Here is a 24112-nt window from a genome sequence, read left to right on the forward strand (position 1 = left end):
TGTAGAACTCATTAGTCAGCCATATTTGCTAAAGGTCAAGATCACAACTCGAGCTCAAAGGTTTGGGCCTTCCCTTTTGTGTCCGGTTTGAAGGATTTTGATATGACTTGGCTGTAATATTTCCCTTATCAAGTTGATGTGTAGAACTCAAAATTCACCCATGCCGGCTCATGGTCAAGGTCACAACTCAAATGTTTAGTGCTACCACCAAATACCATCAACCCTTTTACTATCCATAAGAGCGGCGGGGGATATTCAGTCTTTTAGACTGCCTTGTTAAATTAATAGAAGGTGTTATTGTTTAATTGAAACACATTCAAGACACGAATTAATACAACACTTGAATCTGACCGTTAATGTTTATATATACAAGTGATGAATGAAAAGCAGTACATTTTACTGTGCAATAAATAAATTTCAGAATGGGCTGATTTTTTTTTTTTTTTTTTTTTTGATTTCTTGCTTGCATTAATCAGTGAATTCGTTTCTCCATCAAGTAGCTGTTTAGGCCCAAACCACAAACCCTCCTGCCCACATATTTATTAAATGAGGTCACTGCATATGCATGTTCTGAATATGCACATAGAAATTTTTCCAGTGTACTGTAATATTTAAGCACATTACTTTTTTACATGATTTGAATCAAGCTACACTATTATGTTTTCATATCAGTATATACATGTACATGTGTATGATATTTTACATTTAAGGTTTGCCCTGAAACAAGAGAAATTTAAAAACCTTGGACAGTAGAAGTTTAATGATGATACAAACCCAGAATGGAACAAACAAGCAGTGTCGTGGCCAGTGAACGCAGATGGCTCTCTCAATATGGTAAACTTTAGTATATTGTGAAACTCTGTTTTCTTCAGCATCAGTGGCTCTTTTAAGTTTTGGTTATAATTTAGATAGAATGAAGTGCATTAATGCACATTATTTTGATAGGTGGGCCAGTGGTCTTGTGGTAACACGCTTGACTGTCAATCCAGAGGTCCGGGGTTCGAATCGCGGTCCAAGCACTGGAAATTTCTGAGATGCTCCTGAGTGTCTCCAACCTAACTAAGAGGCCTGTACTGTTTCTTCCCAGGAAAGAGTGCCTTGCGTGTATCAGTGCTATACACCGGGCACGGTAAAGAATCAGTCTATTTATTCGCAAAGAGCTAGGCTAAGTAAGCCGGACAAGTCTGCATCTAAAAAGGATTTCTCTCTGTTTGTTCTGGGGGCTTTATCACACTCGGTCCTGCTGGTCAGATCGCTCTATGTCTGTACTAGTAGAGGATGGATTTTGTGCCCTGTGCGGCTGCGTTTGCTATATGTAAAGCACCTTTGAATGTGTTTATGATTAAAAGAGCGCTATAAATCAGGTATAATAATAATTATTTTTCATTATCAAAATAAGCTGCAGTCAACATCGTACTTGTGACCACCTGTAGTAACAACTTTCTTATAAAGTGACCACTTTAAGCCTGCCTGAACATTTTGCTGTATAAACACATTCCATTAAAAGAGCTTTTCTTTACATGACTAGCAGTAATAAAATCGGCCCCATTAGGCAAAATGGTCTATGAATTGTATCAATTAACCCTTACCCTGCTAAAGTTTTATAATGAACTTGTCAATCTTTCAATTTGGACAGTCCATTCCTGTATTGATTTAAATCTGTAAGTTAATCCTTTGGAAGTTTAATAATATTTTATTGCTTATATATACATGTATATACAGAAACAAAAACCTTTACGAAACACTGAAAAGCAAAAGGGTTGGACCCAATCTTACAACATTAGTGATCGACCCTCCCCTACATCCTTTGGGAGCATAAATACTGCCAAGCAAGTTGAAAGCAGACATGGTTTGATTAAGTTGGTTCGTAAGAGGAAATACATGTCCTACAGCCAGTGAATTATTCTAAATTTGTTACACTTCTATGTTTCACGATGATTATACCTAAACCTAACTGACATTCTTACACAGGCTTTGTTAGTTAAAGACTAAAAGTTAATTCTATTTTACAATAAATTAATTCCAGCTGCCTATCTTAGACATGAGAAATGCTTACATTCATTTCTGGCCAGACACATCATTTTAAAAATATAGTAGTAGTCTGGGCTGGTGTATAAACCTCTGACAAAATTGTAAAAAAAAAATCATTTTTCTTATGCTGACTAAGGTCTTGTATGATTTGAAGGACACCTCAGAAAAATAGATTCTCTGTAAATTTGATTCATGAAATCAGTTACATGATGCTTAGAAAGCATGTTAACAAAACAGTATAAACAAATGAGTTATTTATAGACTAAACATTTTATGTGTTCAATGCATTTAATCTTTCATCAGTTCCTCGACCATTGCACATCACTACTCAGTCTTCCATTTGCTGGGCGGCGACTGTTTGATGAGAACGGTAACGAACATTTCTCATTGAAAACGTTGAAACGTGACCAGCTGGTGTATGTATCATGTGGAGAGATCTGGACCGACCCTCATCTCACCAAAATGGAACAGCAGCGACGATACCTGTTGTCTCAGATATCTCAGGATGTTGCCAAGATGAGACAGTATGCTGCGCTGAGAAACCCCGAAAGTAAGTACCGGTATATACTTAGGATGATTGGTCTCAATATAGGTATGAAAGACATGGGCATGATTAAAGTGTGTTGAGGTCAAACGCAGCTATAGTGTTTCTTTTTTACATTGTTAAACATTATAATTAATCAAATGCTGTAAACTTCTCAAGTTCTAGATCTCTGAAATTATCAAATGCTTTTAACATAGACTGTAAGAATAGTAAATTAGCGTCATGTTCCAAAGCATGTTTGGGTAACATCTTCAAGAATGCACAAATATCAAAAGATGATGTTGATCAATAGACTTCATGTGAATTTGATGTGTGACAGCTATATATAACTTCTTCAAATGAAATCAATTTGGACTTTAACATTTATTTATAATTTGAGATGTTGTATTTGCAAATTAGTTTTTACAGTCCATATTTGATCCCTTTGAAAAACCCTTACACAATGATTGTGCTTCATTTCCCAATGAATTGTTTTGAATGTTGTTGAATGTAGGGCCTAGGTATCACAGGTGAAGAAATCATAATTTGTATTTGATTTTTGTAATGCAGAATATGTTCTACAAGTGGACCCGAGTATGGCTCCGGGTGTGCCCGTCATCGTGAACCGACAATGGTCCAAGGATGATGATGACGTAGAAATCGATAGACAGAGTATGGCCTCAGGAAAACCACCTAGTGTCGATTCCAACCCTCAATTACAGTAAGATTTTCTGCAGTCATTTTATACATTTTTTATGAAAAGTATCCTAGAATAAGCAGTTAAAACAGCTTCATGAACACTTCTACTCATCACATGGTTATGATGTTACCATGTCGTTAAAAGATTTAAATGGTGTATAAAGTACGAATTTGGGGGAAATTATATCGAGCTAATGTTGCCAAAGAGTTCAGCACCATTTATTGAAAATCAGATCTATTCATATGTATATAAAGAACAAAATTTTTGCAAAATTTTAAAAGCAGTAAAATAGCTTAAAGGGATTAACTCTGCTCAAGGCACATATTTTTCCCAATTAAAGTACTTAGAATCTGAGTTTTAGTGAGGAATGATTTTTATCAAGGAATGATTTATATGAAATAATACTTAATTTCTGGTGTTTGTCTTCATTGTATTTATTTGTATTACCAGGAATGTGGAGGAGATTGACGACACTGAAAAAAGGTTCAGGTTCCATCAGAAATCGCATGATAAATCTGAACAGCCTTTGAACAATCTTAAGTGGCCGTGGGAACGACTTGTTAACGTTAATAACAGTTTTGACAATGATCCTGAGGCAAATAAGTTTACTGACAGGGAGATGTATGAGAAATACAAGTAAGTCTTCATTAAGTGAAAAGCTAAATTGTTGGGTATGAGCCCACCAGGAATATATTTGAGATTATATAAGTTAATATTTTTACATCCTTTTAGACGTAAAGCAGTAACAAAGATTTCACGAGATACGCTACAGAGGTTTGTGTATGAAGATGGTTATATTGCGCTGGCAAATAACCGCCAGCTGGTGCTAGGTGTGTCAGAGACTGAGGGACGTATTGTCGAAGTTCATCTAGTAAAGAGAAGACCAGACGATATATACCAGCAGTGGCTTATGAGAGAAAATGGGTAAATGTTTGTCACACTTAATGGTCTTTGTGAGTTATACAGTATGTACATGTCACATGCATTTGGGGATGATATTGACATCTTGAGGTACATGTGATATTTTACTGTACTGAAACTGTACTGTACTGAAAATATAAATGAGAAAATGTGCGATAATGCTTATAACATTACAAATCTGATTACAAAAACATGATTATTTGGAGACCATAATATATATTTATGTCTCCCACCACACAGTGGTGTGGGAGACATATTGATTTACTCCAGTCTGTGTGTGTGTGTCTGTCACAAAGCTTGTCCGCACTCTAAGTCGAACATTTCTCATCCGATTTTCACCAAACTTAAACAAAATGTGTTTGACCATAAGACCTCGGCCAAGTTCGATAACTAGCCAAATCGGGCCAGGCGTCTTGGAGTTATGGCCCTTGAATTACCAAAAATCGGTCTTTTTACTCTTGTCCGCACTCTAATTCGAATATTTCTCATTCAATCTTCACCAAACTTAAACAAAATGTGTTTGACCATGAGACCTTGGCCAAGTTCAATAACTAGCCAAATCGGTCCAGGCATTTTGGAGTTACGGCCCTTGAATTATCGAAAAATTGGCCTTTTTACTCATGTCCGCACTCTTAGTCAAACATTTCACATCCGATCTTCACCAAACTTGAACAAAAAGTGTTTGACCATGAGACCTCGGCCAAGTTTGATAACTAGCCAAATCAGTCTAGACATTTTGGAGTTACAGCCCTTGAATTATCGAAAAATCGGCCTTTTTACACTTGTCCGCACTCTAAGTCGAACATTTCTCATCCGATCTTCACCAAACTTGAACAAAATGTGTTTGACCATGAGACCTCGGCCAAGTTCGATAACTAGCCAAATCGGTCTAGGCACTTTAGGGTAACGGCCCTTGAATTACCGAAAAAATCCGTCTGTTTACTCTTGTCCGCTCTCTAAGTCGAACATTTCTCATCCGATCTTCACCAAACGTGAACAAAATGTGTTTGGCCATAAGACCTTACCCAAGTTCGATAACTAGCCAAATCTGCCTAGGCACTTTTGATTTATGGCCCTTGAATTACTTATTGGATTCACTCATCCAGACCATCTAATTGGATCGACTCGTCTAAAACATCTAGAGAAACTAACATTTTTCATAGGGGCAGTTGTGGGAGACATGCGCTTTTCTCAAAAGCATCTCTAGTTTTGAATAATGTTGCAAGTATATCAGTTGGATATTCATGATATTGTATACATGTATATGTCTTTAACATATTTGTAAGATTTTTTTTTTTAGAATTATGTGCTATTTTTAAGGTTGTGGGGCTGTTTTAAGAGATGTGCCATCATGTAGCATGTGACATTAATGAATATTTAACCAAAGAGCTATAAAAATAAATAGATTGGCAACTTGAAAGGCATATAGAGCAAATCTCGCCAACCTCCCGTGACAAAAAAACGAGATCTCGTTTACCGGAAGTGGCGCTTTCTCCACGCGCCATTTTGTATGCGAAAGCAATTATTCATCGGTAAAATAATTATCACCGTATGACCACGCTTCTTTCGATGGCAAAAAAAAAACACGCGACTTCGTGTCTTAAGACCATTTCAAATTAAACTAATTTTGGTTTAGAAGCTAACATGTATTTTAGATGTAGTTTTAAAGGTACAAATTGTAACTCCATGCTCGCCGATGTTTGTTTTTAGTAAGATAACGCCGAATCAAGCTCTGACACGAGCTCATGCGAGATTACAGCCAGTTGCCATTCTGTGTGTTTTATACTTCTTTGGTTTAACCACTGTAGTTACAAAGGAATTGTATATACGGAAATGCATGTGTATAACAATACCTATATATTATTTGTATGTTAGAATTTGCAAGTGAACAGAATGAAAAAATAAAGGTCATTCTGTTACAGAGAAATTCGTCCTAGACATAGTCAACAAGCAGTGCTCACAGTTTCCATGCCAAATAATGAACCTTTTGCGGAAGATGAGGAAGGTCGACCTTTGACCTTCTTTGGGTGCAAGGTTACGTTGCAGAGTCGTAGAACTAACGAGTTTGGTAAAGCTCACCAAAGATGGAGATACGATGCTGAAACTGGATTTATTCATGCATTTTACGCAGATCTTCCGGACAAGGAGATAACCGCTGCCAACAAGGCCGATGTCTGTACATACGCTATTGCAAACACTTCAAAGATTGACCAGCCAGTATGTATAAATTGTGTACTTCAAAATTTGATGAATGCACTACCAGACATTATTTGTTGAATTGCTTGCCCCTGACCTCTGTGGTTCGAAACTCCACTTGAAATAGTTTTGACAAAAGATAATGACTTTGTGGATCTTACATGCCTATATGTGTAACATAAGCTTTTTCCACCTCAACAGACATTGAAGAATGGAAAATCAAGTGATAGCAAGGGTTTTTATGTGTGTTAATCCAAGGGTTAGGAAAACACCTTCCTACTTGGACAAGAAAGATCATTTTTCTTGCCTACTGTTTATCTCATTGCAGCATTTTCAAACATATACATCACACATACAGCATATGATGTCATAATATAACATCACAATGTGCATATGTAGCTTGTCGGTACATTAGAGAAGAGAAAAGATAAGATGATCTTGTAATACCTAGTTAAGTAGGCAAGAGTATGGGGTTCTACACTGGTGCCTGCTTTGCCCAAAATAATGCCAAAAGAGACGTTCTGGGCCTTCCTGTGCTATTACCAGCAGAAAAGTCATCAAATTAGTTGAATTATGTTGGCGTGATGTAAAATCACTAAATCATTCACCATTATATCATTTGTCTTGTAGGGCTATACAGCTGATGTCCCCATGCAAACATCAACTGACAGGGCTACATTGAAGCGCATCAAGGTTTGCATGTCTTGTGCACGTGCTATGAGAGGCAGATATAAGATTTCAAAACTACCAGAAAATACACAGTTTTCTTGTGCAATGGGCAATGGTGAGTCATTGTTCCTTGTACAGATCCAGAATTGTAATATTGTTATTTCTATGGCTTCCATTTTCATTATGTAAGATAGGGTAAACCATTTCAGATTCAAAGGGTCTTTAACTTACGGTCCTGAATGTCAAAACAGTGTTTTAAACGGATGTCTCATTCTTTAATTCTTGTAACATTTCAGCAAAGAAGTTAGGCCTACAGCAGATTGGTAGTTTCAATGTTGTTAATGGTAAAGTCGATCTGTCTGCACACGAGTATGAACTTACATTGCAAGAATGGGAGGAAAAATTGGCTAAACTATCTTAGGAGACCAGTGCAAGGGTGATAACAAAGGAAATTAATGTAGCAAAGACTGTTCAGACAGTAAAAGTGCTAGCATACAAGAATGGAGAAGGTAGAATGAGACCAGGGGAGATAATCTGTGGTTCAAGCATAATTGGTGTAAGTAATTAAAAGCTTATATATCAGTGCTTTTACTATACTTTTTGTAATTTAGGGGCATTGGGAATTAATACGAGGTTTTGTGTAATTAAGGGGAGATAATATATGACTTGAGTATGATGGAGTAAATAATTGAGGGGAGATAATCTATAATTTAATCTTGAGTGATTTTTTTTTTTGCCTTGGTAGAAACTGACCTATGGTAGCAAATTCTTCTCAGGACTGGACTGTAGTAATATACATATGATAGTCACATTCTGTTTCCAACACTTTTCTTCATAATGCTGGTCTTTGCAAAAATTCTGTATTTAAACTGTCTATGTCATAGGAATGGTAGGCTGCTCAACCTAAATATTTTGATATACATGTACCATATTACTCACCTATAAGACTAAAAGTTAGACATATTGTGTTGCCTCAGTTTCATAAAACCATATGTATTTATATGAGTCTGCAAAATTTTGCTGATTTTGAAGTTATTAAAGGAACCCGTCATATAGAACGATTATCTTATAGATGGATAAATATGGTAGGTAATTTGGTTAAGCAGTTGGTAAGATAAAACATTTCTGTGTATTTATTTCACAGATACTGAACCAGTGTACACTGCGTCTAGGACTAAACCAGGCGGCAGTACGTATGTACACGGAGGACGGTACAATGGTTGTTGAGATAGAGGACCTCATTGACTGGGCGATACAGAACTACAAAACCTTGATGGCGGATCATCTGGAAAAACTATACCAGGGTAAACAATGTAAGAGCTGCTATTTTCAATTAAGTTTAAGTTGGATTGGAATCTTTGAAGAATTTGACAAATTACAGGGACCTTGGAGAGTAGACACAAAATATCACTTAAAATCTCCAGGTAGCGAAGAACCAGGAGAGTAAAAACAAAAAAAATCTGTTCAAAACATTGCTTAATTATTAAGTATATGTAGTGAAATGGGGTTATAGTTTATTCATCAGCTATTTTGTTGAGGAGATTAGAAATGTTTCCCAGTGATAACAATTTTCAAGATAAACATGTTAAGAAAGTAAATTTTATAAATTGAAAATTTGTTCTTAACATCAGTAAATCCAGTTTTTCTGTGAAGTGCATGAAAAACCGATGCACTTGCTAAGCATCTTGTTTGGACATTTTGATTATCAAATACATTTTTTTTTTTTAAGATGAGGATGAAAACCTGCAGCGAGGTGAAGGGGAAGGACAGGAGAAGGAAGGGGAGGGGCAAGATGACGTGGGAGAGGGGCCAGACAAAGGAGGTAATTATGGTCTTAGCATGACGTTATACTAGTACAGGTCTGAAGGACATAACAATGCTTATAGAATCAAGATCTATGCAGTTACGCATTCATTATATGGCTACAGTTAAAAACATCCATTTCTTTCAGTAGTCATATTTCAACAGAAATGCACTGACATGTGACATTTACAACGTGAATCTTTAACATGATCATTGACTAAAAATGTGTTTTGAAAGTTGACTTTGCTGATAATCAGAAATAAATACTAAAATTTGAGAAAAGCTTTTATTAATTTGTTTTTGAGCAGTTGAGTTGTGTGCTATAAATAGAAACAGATGATGTTATGTTCTATAAATAGAAACAGACGATAAGGAGGCAGATAAGACATCTCGACAAAGAGAATATTTGCTGAGTCAAGTGCGTCTACCCTCGGAGGAAACTATTCTTCGCTATCCAATAGAGATATGGGTATCCAGCGGCAAACCTTTTGTTCCACCAGAAGGTTAGTATAAACATTGATTTTTATCACCTTGTCATAATCATTGTAACCATAGTAACCATATTATTCAATGACAGACTACAACTCTCTGTGACATTTAGATTGGTGAATAGTTTATATATTGAAAAAACACTGTAATAAATTAGTTGGATCAATCAGTTAAAAATAGTTTATAATACAATTCCACGCTGATTCTGTAAAATTGCAAAAATTAGGTTGTTCAACTTAATTTTTGAAATGTGGGTAAGGATATTTTAAACAAGTGTTATAATTTTTGTAGTTGTTGAGTCCAAGATGGAGAACAGAAAGAAGAAGAGGGCATTCAGGTCAGCCGTGTCAGTCGAGTTGGACATTGAGAAACATGTACTCCGGCAAATGAAAGGTATTCATTTGTAAGAATGTAAATTTGCTTGTTGAAACTTGTATATTAAACACAAATAAATTAGACAGACAAAACAAGAAAACCATTAAGATATATTGAGAATTTCAGCAGATACCAGAGTTCAAGGTCATGAAGCTTAAAAGGGAGACAACTCATAAACTCCAGGATCTGATTGGTTATTACTTGATTTTACAAAAACAAATATTCTTTGAATCGAACCAGCTCATACAAAAGGAATGTTGCAACATGATATTATCTGGATGTATCTTTTTTCTTTAGGAAGAAGACTGGATGAGTTGAGCCCAGGAGAGTACAAGGGTACAAAGAACAGTAATAAACCTGTGATAGTTGAAGGTCATTGGGAGGAACCAACTGCTGAGGAACAACAAAAACATGACACTGTACATAAACTACAGGTAAGCTTAACGTAATCATATATAAAAACTGATGTTGGTAGGTCCCTTTATTGGCAATCATTATTTAAAGGGTGGTACTAGGAAGTAAATTAAACCCAGGTCAGTTTCTGGATTCCTTGTTAGTGCTGCAAGAGCTTTGTAATGCATGTTGTCTGTTAATCATACATCACTTTAAATAAAGCATACATTTATTTTACATTATACATATATTATATTTAAATATTTTTGTCATTTCTAGGAGCATCTTGCTGAAGTGAAGAAATACCAAAGAGAGAAAACAACTCCGTTGGTGTTAGACATGAGTAAAAGCCTTTACAAACAACGAGATACTGTAAGATGATAATTTCGAGTTTCTTAATGTCAGAATATATGGGTCAGCTGTCATAAATGACATAGATATTAGTTTCAAGCATACAGTGGATATGTACATTTTTGTTAAGATTTATGGTACCTGCCATTGAATCAATCTCCCCTCATTAAAATGGGTTACAAACATTACATGTAGAAAGCTCCATGTAAGGAAGCCATCCAGCTGGTTTACAAAAGGTCACTGGTTCTACCCAGGTACCCACCCTTGTCGGGATCAGTGCTCATAGGGCATTCAGTGGTCTTCATCAAAAGCTGAAAAAGTCACCATATGACCTTAACTGTGTTAGTGTAACATGAAACCCAAAAAAACTATTTGACTTTATAAATCAGGTTGTACAAAGGTCAGATAGTCTCGAGACCTGCCAGTTTGAAAACCACATATTGAATAATGAAGTAACCCAAGTATTCAAAACTGTACCCAGCTGGGTTTTTTTTTTTTTTTGGGGGGGGGGGGACTAGTGGGTTTGTGAATTACTGGGAGTTAACTAGGTTACAAACTTAGCAATTTTATTTCAGAAACGTATACTTGCTTATCCTAATGGGGAATCTGTTGAACGTGCTACATACATCTGGGGTGAAAGTTTCCAACAACTCCTTGATAGTGCTACAATGAGGCTCAATCTTTGGCAACCTGCCAAAAGGTTCTTCACAATGGAGGGGAAAGAGGTATGGTAAATTTTTCACCATTAACATGAAAGTATATCTCATTTTCTGAGTGTATGTGAGTAGAATCAGTGAAACGAACTTTCTGAAGAAAGAATATACCTCAGATATTTGCAGATTGATGCAATTGCAAATTCCACGAAAAGTAGTCCCCCACAGAATTGATTAAAATCATAGTTAAAAGTTCAGATGTGAAGGAATTATATCATGAAAGAGTAGCCACAGCAGTGTCGTAATAATGCACATCTGAGCAAAACAAAAACAGATTTTCTACAAGAGAAAATCACTCAGTGGTTGAGATATGTATTATTTTGACTCTTGCACAATATCATGCATTATTGTCTACATATTTGACAACAACCAACTAATCTTTGACACTATGACGTAATAATTGTGATATACAAACAGTGACTTTATTGCATATTAATACACACTTTCAGTCTTTTTTGTTAAGTAGGAAAATAAATGTGGCTGTGTTAGAATTATATTTATCATAAGATTTTAATTTGTTTTTATGTAAAATATAACATTTAAAATATTTATACCTCTGATTTCTTTTACTTTTACTTTCTTTTATTCAGTGTTTTTTAGAGACATTTTTAGCTCGACTATTTGAAGAATAAGTAGAGCTATCCTACTCACTACGGCGTCAGCGTCGGTGTCGGCGTCGGCGTCACACCTTGGTTAAGTTTTTCATACCAGTTCATATTTTGACAAAGTCTTCTAAGATAAAGCTTTGAAACTTTCAACACTTGTTTACCATTACCATGGCCAGTTATAGGCAAGAGCACATAACTCCGTCAAGGATTTTGGCTGAATTATGGCCCCTTTCGACTTAGAAATCTTGGTTAAGTTTTTCGTACCAGTTCGTATTTTGACAAAGTCTTTTGAGATAAAGCTTTGAAACTTTCAACACTTGTTTATCATCACCATTTCCAGTTATAGGCAAGAGCACATAACTCCATCAAGGATTTTGGCTGAATTATGGCCCTTTTTGACTTAGAAATCTGGGTTAATATTTCGTACCAGTTCAAATTTTGACAAAGTCTTTTGAGATAAAGCTTTGAAACTTTCAACACCTGTTTACCATCACCATGGCCAGTTATAGGCAAGAGTACATAACTCCATCAAGGATTTTGGCTGAATTATGGCCCCTTTTGACTTGTAAATCTTGGTTAAGTTTTCCGTACCAGTTCATATTTTTTGTAAAGTGTTTGACATATGGCTTTGAAACTTTTATCACTTGTTTAGTATAATAGTCTCTATCTGTAGGAAAGAGTACATAACTCTGTCATCTATTTTGGCTGAATTATGGCCCTTTTTGGACTTTGAAATTGGTTCTGTTTTCATACAAGTCCACGTTTTGTCAAAATTATTTGACATATGGCTTTTAAACTTTGAACACTTGTTTATCATTATGATTTCCATCTGTAGGCAAGAGTACATAACTATTTTGACTGAATTATGGCCCTTTTTGGACTTTAATATTGGTTCATACATTGCCATTTAGTGCAAGACTTATCAAAATAAAGAAATACAGGAACATTGTTTGTCTAATCTATTTATTTCTTTTGTCTGAATATCTGTGGAAATATTTTGACCCCATTCTTCAATCAGTTCTTCGAATAGTCGTGCGCGCTGTCATTAGACAGCTCTTGTTGTTTAAAATAAATTCATTTAACTACCTGACTGAGCTAATGTTACTCATGAAACACATTCTGTTACCTAGGTAACGAAATTCTCAAAAATACAGAAGGATGAGTTGGTTTGTGTATCAACTGGTAAACCATTCAAACAGGGACAATCTAGTAGACTGGATATAGAGATCAAGGCAAACTGGTCACGTGCACACAAACAGTATGGTCCTACATCTACAGATGTCCATGTTGAAGCACCAGCTAACCCTAAAGTTAATGTAAGTATTGACAGAATTGATTGACAAAGGTGTATTGATTGGGAATTTAGTCATATGAAATCTGTTCTTTTTGAAGTTTGAAGTTGAAGTTGTTTTCTCTACAAGTAAATTTAGCTCAGTTTTGATAGTAAAGCTTGCAAAACATTATTGAGTTATATCCTCTAGCATACCAGTTGTTCTTGCAATGAATTGACAAAGATATTATATCTGTAGTCATTCATTCTTTACCACTGAGTTATGTACGGGAAATGTCGGTTCCTGTAGATTGAGTAATTTTTCTGTAGGTTTTGTCTCGTCCAGGATACCGACTATATCTTAAGCCAAAATTGCTTGTACGTCATCATAAATAATGACTTTGAACAGGGGAAGTGTTACGATCATTTATATACAAAGCGCCTGTAAATCTCTGACAATTGCGTCAGAGAGTCGATGTTTGGCTCAGTGGTTAGAGCATTCAGTTTGGGTTAACAACCGAGTGATCTGGGTTCAAAATCACAGGCAGTACAGATTTTTTATAATAAAATGCCACATGCAGTAGGGAGTTTTCATAATAAAATGCCACAGGCAGTAGGGATTTTTCATAATAAAATACCACATACAGTAGGGATTTTTCATAATAAAATGCCACAGGCAGTAGGGATTTGTCATAATAAAATGCCACAGGCAGTAGGGATTTTTCATAATAAAATGCCACAGGCATTTTTCATAATAAAATGCCACATGCAGTAGGGATTTTTCATAATAAAATGTCACAGGCAGTAGGGATTTTTCATATTAAAATGCCACATGCAGTAGGGATTTTTCATAATAAAATGCCACAGGCAGTAGGGATTTTTTTTCATTATATAATGCCATGTTCTTCGATTTATTATGGCTAAAAGTCGTAAGATTGTAAATAAAAAAGGCAGAATTGATGCCAAAACATTTATGTTAACTGACCGCCATTACATAACTGAGGTTCTATGAGAAACATGAAGTAAATATCCATATCTTGTAGGTAAACTTGCAGAAAGTTACCTGTTAGTCTATGCATCTTAATTATGTTATTTCTTTGGTAATAGATAATGAAATCTCTGTCTGGGAGTATGTTTGAGGTACCAAGCCATTGTGTGGTGATCACGTGTTGTGTTCTGCATTATATTGTATAGTAGTCTAGATTAGAACAAATTTTGCTCAGTGAAATTTAACCAGTTAAGAGTTTTATTCAACATTAACTTGTGCTCTATGTGTTTTGATATAGAAAATAAGACCAAAATGATACAAAAATGTTATGAGTAGGGGAAAATAGGGGAGGGGCTGCAGGGCTATGTCCTGAATGGTTTGGGTTGCTGACATTGAATTACTTGCCCATCACCTTGCGCTAAGGTCATCATGTGTAATATTATAGGTAGGGGAAAATGGGGGAGAAGGTGGTGGTGGTTGGGGGTGGGGTGGGGGGAGAGCTGCTCAGTGTCCCGAGTGATTTGGATTCCTGACGTTGAATTACTTGCCTTTCACCTTGCCGAGCTCAGGTCATCCTGTGAGGATGCCATCCATCTGGGTATAAAAGGTTACCATTCTACCCAGGTGGCTGCTTATGCCAGAAACAGTGTTGAAAGAAGCATTTGTGAGGTAACAGTCTCCATTAAAGCAGGAAAGTCATAGTATGATCTAAAATTATGTCAGAGTGACTTAAAATTCAACAAAACAAAACAAATATAATGCTATGATGCCTATATATGGCTTCATGAAAGTTGTGAGTTTATTCCACTTTTGTTTTAAATTTATTTTACTCAGATAGCAAAGTCAGTTAACAAGAGTATGCTTCCTTGGCAATAGGAGGTTGGGATGGGGAGAGGTAGGGATTTAGGCTGATATGCAACCAGCCACTTAAAATGCATCCATTGTTTTGCATAGATAGCAGTAAAATTGCCATTACTCATCTGTAAAATTGTACAAAAGATGAATAAGATTTTTATTGCAACTCCCAACCTGCTACCTTCCTTGCAGCTCAAGTTGAGATCTGGCTGAAATATTGTTCATACAGTATATTGTAAAATGTGATGTTGTATGATTACTTAGAAAGCGTTTTTTTGCAGTTGAGAATAGATTATAGATAAAGTGAAGATTCAACTTGACAAATTTTATTGTTCAGTTATAATATCAGACATGTTTCAGTTTTTGAATATTATGCAGTAAAAAAAATCTGAGGGTAATTTTGACACTGTTGTGTCTGCATATAAATATATAAGGTTATGTAGTGCTTATTCATTCAAAAAATTCTTTAAATAATAACGTTACTATAGATTCATGTTTTGTCATACAGGTTGATCCATTTGGACCCCCAGCACTGCGCTACCCTTGACCAATGGTGATCAAGGAACCCAAAGTTCAACAAGGCCCCAGACTGCCAAGGCAAAGTAATGGAAAAGTACTGACATACTAGCCTCTGAGGCAAAGTAAGGAAAAGTACTGACATAGCCTCTGACGCAAAGTGAAATGTTAATGGGAAACAGACTTCTGACTTATCAGGGTAGAAAGTAGAATGTGAATATACTTTAAGTAGATAAATGCATGAGTGCCAATCTAGATGGCTGTAGGACGTTTGTATGAGAACATTGTTAAAAAAATGTTGACATATCATCAGCAGACATGTCACAAGCAGATGCTGACATATCATCAGCAGATATTGACTTACATTTAGCAGACGTTGACATCATCAGCAGACATTGACTTATTATCAGCCAGTATTGACATATCATTAACTGACATGTCACAATCAGATCCTGACTTATCATCAGCCGATGTTGAGCAGATTGACTTATCATCAGCAGATGTTAACATATCACCAGCTGACAATAACTAATCATCAGAAGGCAATGTATCTGGCTTGATTTTAAAGGAGTTATTGATAATTTATTTTTGAGAATACAATGAATTTAGTGGCTTATACAAATACATTTTCAGTATTGAACTAATGGTTGTTCATGATGATCAAATTCATTTTTTTCTATTTTACAAATACTCTATGTTTGAATGACAGTTGAATTTCTACCTTTGTTATTTATTGTGCAAATTGATATATAAAAGCTACTTAATACAACTAATTTAGTTGTCTATTTTTAGCCCGTTGTAAATACTGTGTGTTGTATATTTTGAAATTGTGCTAGGTACTAGTGTTCAAATTGAATCGAAATTCACAATCTTATATTCTGTGATATATTTCTTAGAGAGCATGATTTTATTATATCATGTGTTTTAAAATGTTTTTTGCTTTATTTGAAGGCACTTTCTTATGTTGTATTTTTAATGCCTTTGTCAAACTGTTTTATCTAATATTTTTTGCCATAGATATTAATAGTATTTCCATACTTTTATACTATAGTCTTTATATGTGAATTCGATAACTGTAATTTCATGCTACATGTGCACAACAATTCCAAGTTGTTATAATTTTACAATGTTTTGTGATTTTTCAATTGAAGTGTCTAACACAAAGTCATATCTCCATAGTTTTGATAACTTTCCTCAAAATGATGAAATTCGAGAGATATTGTTTGATTTTGATATAAATACAGTCTTTGAAATTATCAACAAAAGAAGTGTGGAATGTCTGTATTTTTAAGGTACATGAAATAAAATATAAGTATCATGGAAAAAATTCAAGGGTCTAGGTATTAATGTTAATTTCAGAGACTTGTATTTAGAGCACTTGTTAGCTAATCACATGATTTTACCATTCTGACATGACAAAACGGCTCAGTTGTGTACAAAACTGTCAATATATTTTAATGTTTTTAAAGTTTATGTAAATCATAAACAGGTGTCTACTATCTGTTTTTGAATATTCTGTCTTATGAACTTTTATGAATTATTTATTATTATATATGATAGTATTTAAGTTTGTGTATTGTTTTTACATTTTGAGCAGTTTATTTATATATATTTATGATAGGCCAACATGTGGTCCACCATGTACATTTATTGGAGAAATATATTTATTTTATCTATGTTGCTTAAATATGTTTTTGTGCAGTTTATTCTATATTTGTCTATTTTTCCATGCCTATGACTGCAATAATGCACAAAGGGGCAACTGTAGATGTTCCTTTACCTTCAGAAGTTTGAAAGTCCCTGTTTGACCTATAATTATGTTGTTTAAAATTAAGGAAATATTTTTAATCTTTTTTTCCAGTTGTCAAATAGTAAGCTTATCTGTGCAAAAACAAACAGTTTAATATAACTATGTTCACAAACTTTCGAGGGCTGAGCACAAAATTATTTTATGTTGTTCTTTATTTATGTATACAGTTACAATATAGTTCCATGCTCAGCTATTAGTATGACTGATAACAAATGTTACCCATAGAAAGTACATTGTGATTCAGTGTGCCGTTCCTTCTGGCAGCATTTCTTGGACTTTATATAGATCTTATATCAAATAAATAAAAATCTTGACATTTATTTGGTATGTATCCTGGAAAAACTGAAATTCTAAGGTTTAGCTTTAGCTTTTATTATAATGGTTTGGAAATGTTTTGTTGTTTTGGGCACATCATTTTAGAAGTTAGGAAACATTTTTTTAAACTTTATTTTTCCGGTTGTCAAATGTTTCATGCTTGTGTTAGAATGGGTTGTGATAGACTGTCTATGGTCACTTGTGATAGATGTTTTTGTTATGAAATGTAGAAAATAAAATATGACTAGAATAAAACTTAAATAAATTAAATCTTGTTGTTTACTTAACTGAATTTTAAGTGAAATCGCACTGGGTATATGCATGTATGAGTCCTGAGGATTGACTTTAAAGTATCACAGGCCTAGGAGAAAGGGATTAATATGGGGCTGGGTTCTCGCAATTTTGAGAGTTGGGGAAGGGGGCTGCATATGCTTTGGCCCCGAAGTTTTGATAAGAAAACTCTCAGAAATAATAGTAGATAAAGGAAAAAGATGCCAGTTGGAAAGAGCATTTAGATGCACTGATAAGCATTTTGATAAGATGTCTATTGCAAATAAGAGGAAGAACTTTTTATTGTCCAAAATAGGGGTAGGTTAGGCTGACCAGTCCGCCACTGGCCAGCTATGAGATTGTTCCTGCGTCAATGAGTATTTAAACACGGACATATTTTCATTTTTGTGTGTTAGGGAATCCCCTGATGGGGATAAATCATCAAGTTCTACGACTTTGGAAAGTGGCCAAGTTAAAGGATAAGGTTTGGTGCGCACCATAAACGAGTTCAAACTCCAAATGTTGTTTGTCACGGACGTCACTTACAGTTTAAACGCGGTGATCACCATGTTACATTGTCAAATTGTTGTACATTATGTACTTTCGTATAAGTTTCAGTCATTTATACATCCATATACATCCTGTGTTGGGTTTCGTTCCGAGAAGACTGCGTTCTTGGAGATTCTTAATGAATCTTTGCCCTTTTTTTAATTCCTTATGTTCATCACTTGCAGAGGTAATGGTAGAGCAACACCTTCCCCACCCTCACCCCAACCACCCACAAACACCCCTCCCCACTCCAACGCAGGTTCAAATATAACTCTGTAATCACAGAACATTGAATGGGCTGATGTTGAATGACAACACCGAGTCAAAGTATGAGAAGACTAAACGGTCGCTATATGAGAATGAAAATCCACATACCAATGAGTTACACATAGCTTTGCATCAGATACGCATAGCCTCTGCTATACATAGCTTTGCGTCAGTTACAAATAGCTCTGCGTCAGGTACTCATAGCTTTGCGTCAGTTACACATTGCTTTGCGTCAATTAATCATTGGTTTGTGACAGATAATTACTGCACTGCGTCAGTTAATCATTGCTTTGCGTCAGTTACACATCGCTTTGCATCGGTTAATCATTGCTTTGCGCCATTTGTACATAGCTTTGCGTCAGTTAAACATAGTTTTGCGTCAGTTATACATAGCTTTGCGTCAGTTATACATAGCCTTGCTGATGTTGCATACTACCACTACCTGGCTACGGCTGCATTGGTCCGTGATTCGTTTTATATTGTTCATTATTATAACGGTCGCCCGTAGATGAATGGAGAATACCACTTGTATCCCATGATAGTCTGTTGTGTACTGTACCGTTGGCGAGAAAATAAAAGTTTAATGCCACTTGTTACTGTCTTTCTACCGCTACAGCTTTGCCTTGGTTCTTGGCTCGTTGCATGTCTTTTAGTATTATTACCGTCACCGTAGAATAATGGAGGATGTCACTCGTTCGTTTCGTCATGTTGTCTCTCGTGCTGTACGGTAAAACCATTTGCAAGAAAGTAAAAGTGTAATGCCATGCCTAATATCTTAATAATTCTTTAGTAAAAATTGTATTTCGTATAGAAAATGCGCTTGATTGTCTTCTGGTTAGCTTACCTCTTTCCCGGATCTAGCTGGTTACCCGGTTAGATTTTCTGGCTCGCTTTTCACCCAGACTTTGAGCGGCTATATTATTCCATTTACATAAAATATGATAAGCGCGTTTTCATATTTTATTCATATCTGACATAGAGGGTCTTTTGTGCTTTGAATTTGGCATTTAACATAATGAAATAAAATCATGTATATTGCATGTGTGTTTTCTGATATATATTTTGTTTTGAAAAACCGTCAAGCTTAAAGGTTGCAAGATTAACCAATGTAACAAAATAGGTTGCTAGATACTAAAGACACGTCTTCATCAAGCATTTCATATATTTATATTTACATCCATTTTTTATTTTCCAGTTGGATGTGACTTACATGTTTAAGGCAGTGGCCCCTCAATTCCTGTGTGATTATGTTTTCTCTTAAGAAGTTTGACATTCTCGGGACATACGCCTAAACAATGCTCCACGTGCATTTTCCCTAAAATGCCGAGTGCCGAACTATCATTCGGATGTACTTGCGGGTTCACTACATTGAAGCATAATAACCTATTAATATTTATTGCATTTGAACATAGTCTCTTATCTTGCTTTGACTGGCCGGATGATGAACATTTTACTCTAAATGACAATCAATTTGCATATTGTATCCACGATTTAAGCTATCAAAACATTCATTTTTTTGTGCTTTACTGAGATAAAACATTTGTTTTCACAGTTCAGTTTTTTTTCTAAACAATTCGTATTTTCTAAATCATTACTTTACGTTAAATACACGAGTCCACCAGGTCACCAGACCCTTCCAGAATAATTAAAAAAATTGTTTCATGTATTTCATTGAGCATAAATTAACCACAAATTGGACAATAACTTTTTTTTTTAATTTCTGTGTAGTAAGTCTACTCTCAAATGTTCTGTTGCAAAGACACAATAAATACACTACAAGTAGTCTGTCGGGCCGCTATGCTGCTCGATTTAAAACTTTCACAGTAATAAAAAGAATTCTTTTCTTCAATAAAATACAGAGGGGTGATAACTTATTAAAGTTTATTTGGGGTAGACATGGTTTTATTTGCCCTTGACTACTGTAACAATAAAGTTCAATTTATTTAGGACATGATATTTATAGACTCATTCTTGAAAAGGAAGTAAAATTAGGTTAATGTTAACCGTAACTACAGAAATTGTTTTATTTTTCTAAATTTCTTTTCATTTTACACACATTTATCTCCGGTGTTTCTTTCAACGGGAAATTATTTGTCGTGTTGCGGATTACTTTACTAAGTAACAATTATTTGAGCAAAATAAACAGACATTTTATCAATCTAAAATTCAACACTAGTTCAAAGTTTGACCTTTAAAGATCCTCTAAATATGGCAGTATCGGGTAGAAAGGTTGCCGATTTTCAAGGTTCCATATCCAAACGCTCAGCAGAGGACTTTGACCATAGATGTGAACCATGTTTGGCGATTGGTCAGCAAATAGAAGCTCATGGGTTTTGTGTGGACTGTCAAGAACACTTGTGTAAGAACTGCTTTGCTTATCATCAAAGGTTAAAGGCGAACAAACATCATCAGTTGGTAAACAAAGATAATATGGCTAAACATGCTGTTAGCAAGGAGTCAGACGAATGCACTGAGAGGTGTCAAGTGCACAAAAAGGAAGTAATTAAATTTTTCTGTCCAAAACATGAAGCTCTCGGCTGCAACGATTGTATCGTTCTGAATCACAGAGCATGTGATATTTACTATATACCTGAGAAATGTACTGGTATTGGGGACAGTGCAGAGTTCAGAGAGTTACTAAAGGAACTTGATCAAAAAGTAAATGAGGCTGATAATATTGTAAAACAGGCTTCAAATAGAGAAAAAGAATTAGATTCTTGCTATGATAAGCTATTCAAAGAAATTTCAATGTTTCGCAAAGAGATAAATGATCGTTTAGACCAACTACAAAAGCAAATCCAGACAGATGCTGACAAAAAGAAGTCCACAGATAAACAAACAGTAAAGAATATACTTGAAACATGTACAAACATTTCTTCAGATATCAAACAACTACAGTCAAGACTACAAGATTACAAAGCCTCACAGCAGAATGGACAACTTTACATTGCAATGAAACAAGCTAAATCCAAACTAAAGTCAGACGGAATAAAGGAGGCAGACAGAAGTTTAGAAGATACAAACATGCAATACACATTTGATCAAAACCAAGACCTGGAAAACATGCTTTCAAGACAAAATGCTCTCGGAAAGCTCACTCTCTCTTCTGGTGTAACTTCAAAGAGGATGAAACCGATTGACAAATTAACCCGCAAAGAAAACATAAATATAATGACGAAATCAGACCTGGAGGCGTGCTGGATCTCAGGATGTGTTGTCCTGTCCTCTAGCAAACTTGTGGCGGCTGACCGTGCAAACGCGAAACTGAAAGTTGTTGACATGAATGATAAAGCTGTAATAGAAGAGACAACACTTCCTTCGAAACCATGGGGCATTGCAGTAATGCCTCAGGACCATATTGCTGTGACAATGCCAGAGAAGAAAGAGATTCTTATAATGACCACAGCTGGTAAACTGTCAACTGTCCGCAAGTTTCCAGTCAAAGGAGGTTGTAGAGATATAGCTTACCATCAAGATCATCTTTATATAATTTGCAGTGATCCGAAATGTGTGTTTATTACAGATACACAAGGTAACGCCCAGAACACAATTTTACTGGATAATAAGAGATTTGTCGATTCATACTACTTACTGCCAAGTAAGGATTCGAGACATATCTTCATCAGTGACCTTGGTAGCGACAGTGTTGTCAGTATAACATTACAGGGTGGTATATCTGCTGAATACAAAATCAAAAACTCTAAATACACACATGGAATGATGATGCTAGATGATGGATCCTTGCTGGTGTGTCACGGTTGGAATAATGGCAGCATACATCGTATCTCGGGTGATTTGAAGCAATGTCACACAATGATACAAGCTCTATCATACCCACGGTCTATGTGCTATAATCGTAATCAACATGAGGTCTATGTTGGATGTTGGGGTGATCATATTATTGTGTTTAGTGCCAAATAATGTGTTTTATGACACAGCAAACAGTTTGGATCATGCAAAAGTACAGTACCGTGTCATATTTCATATGCCTTCTTTAAAAGATGTTACAGATATGAATAGAATAATTCTAAACATTTAATCCCTAATAGTAAGGGAACATTTTTATCTGCTTACACAGGCACAGTAGTGATAAACTAGAAAACTGTTTAATGAAATTTGAAGCAGTTTAACTCTGACTGAACTATTGATAATATAATCAGAGTCCGAGTTATGTGTTTTGTTACATCCTCCATGAATGCTGTACATATATAATCTTTCATTTTAACATACAGTAGGCTACATTGTTCCAATCCATCACTTGGACAGGTAAAATAAAACTTTTGTTTATATATATATATATATATATATATATATATATATATATATATATATATATATATATATAGGCAAATTTCTTGAAGGTCTCTTGTAGATATGTTGTGGTTCAATATTGTTTTTTGAAAGTTCACATCTTAAAAATAGCTTCAAGAAATGAGCTGAACTTGTTAGAAATCTTGGACTTAATTTATTTATATTTTTTGCCTTTGATGCGAACACATTTTGGCCCGTTTTAAATTCAGCAGAAGGTGTAATGTTTAGACATAAAAAATCTACATTTGTATTAGATAAATCATATGAGATAGGTATTAAAATAAATATTTCTTTGTAACAGCCATGTGAGTTTCTTTTTATCACGTGATGTTTTAAATAACAGTGATAAATATGTATCAATGTCAGATATGCTCTGAAAATTAATTTTTAGGAAGTGGCAAGAGGTCCGGTCCTGTAATCAATATACATGTACTATGATCTACTGTTTATTACCACATGGCAATTATTGGTTAAATGGTGTGATTTGTTATCATAAAATTGCCATTATAACATTTGCTTTTTTGTAAACAGTTTTATAAACAGCTATCAGTCGGGCTGGAGAAAGTATTCACATTGAAAACTGGACCGATAGACAGCTTTATACAAGTTGTTAAGATGCCGGGTAACCAGACCTTTAGGCATCGGGTCTAGCGACCTGGATACCAGACCCCTAGCCATTGCCTAATTTCTTTCTCTTGCTAACTGCATGAAAAGATATTTTATAAGTTAACGTAATAACACATATTATAGTATCTTTTCATCTTATCCTTCCATTAATTGTAAATTTAAGACAATGCTGCCATGTGCTTCTGCTACATGGATCTTAACCAGCCTAAGCTGTCTCATCTACTTAAGTATTGTATGGTTGGTTCTTGTTTTCTTTCTTTGTCTGTTTGGGTTTAACGTCACACCAACACAGTAATTGGTCATACTCTGAATTTCCTACTTTTGTTGGTGCAGACAGGAAGACCCTAGCTGCCCCTTCAGGCATTATTTTAGACATGGACGGGCAACCAGGTAGAACCACTGTGATTTCATGGAAACTAATATTCTGGCCAAATTTCACTAGGATTGGACCAAAACTGTGGTCTCTTGAGTTTAAACAAGTATTTTCTTTGATTTGACCTAATTTTTAACACCAGATGATTCATATTCAAACATAGCCTAGATTTTATCAAAGCATTCATTC

The 24112-nt window shown here is 35.2% G+C and overlaps 2 protein-coding genes across 2 annotated transcripts; both read left to right on the plus strand.

Annotated features, from left to right (window-relative positions):
* Window positions 1-2334: 2334 nt before the first annotated feature.
* On the plus strand, window positions 2335-15623 carry LOC128554316 (doublecortin domain-containing protein 1-like; the record flags this gene model as incomplete). Its single annotated transcript, XM_053535579.1, is given in 17 exon segments — window positions 2335-2581; window positions 3125-3275; window positions 3705-3890; window positions 3987-4178; window positions 6098-6392; window positions 7002-7155; window positions 7337-7596; window positions 8185-8353; window positions 8770-8862; window positions 9203-9346; window positions 9624-9725; window positions 10005-10141; window positions 10380-10472; window positions 11027-11176; window positions 12903-13088; window positions 15394-15415; window positions 15418-15623. Coding segments are annotated over 17 exon segments (2655 nt in total), but the record flags the coding sequence as incomplete, so codon positions are not given.
* A 4977-nt stretch (window positions 15624-20600) lies between these two features.
* On the plus strand, window positions 20601-22872 carry LOC128554315 (uncharacterized). Its single transcript, XM_053535578.1, has one exon. The coding sequence runs from the start codon at window positions 20821-20823 to the stop codon at window positions 22531-22533; it is 1713 nt and encodes a 570-aa protein (XP_053391553.1). The 5' UTR covers window positions 20601-20820; the 3' UTR covers window positions 22534-22872.
* Window positions 22873-24112: the final 1240 nt, after the last annotated feature.

The sequence above is a fragment of the Mercenaria mercenaria genome, unplaced genomic scaffold (assembly GCF_021730395.1).
Source record: "Mercenaria mercenaria strain notata unplaced genomic scaffold, MADL_Memer_1 contig_4931, whole genome shotgun sequence".
NCBI classification, from domain to species: Eukaryota; Metazoa; Mollusca; class Bivalvia; order Venerida; family Veneridae; genus Mercenaria; species Mercenaria mercenaria.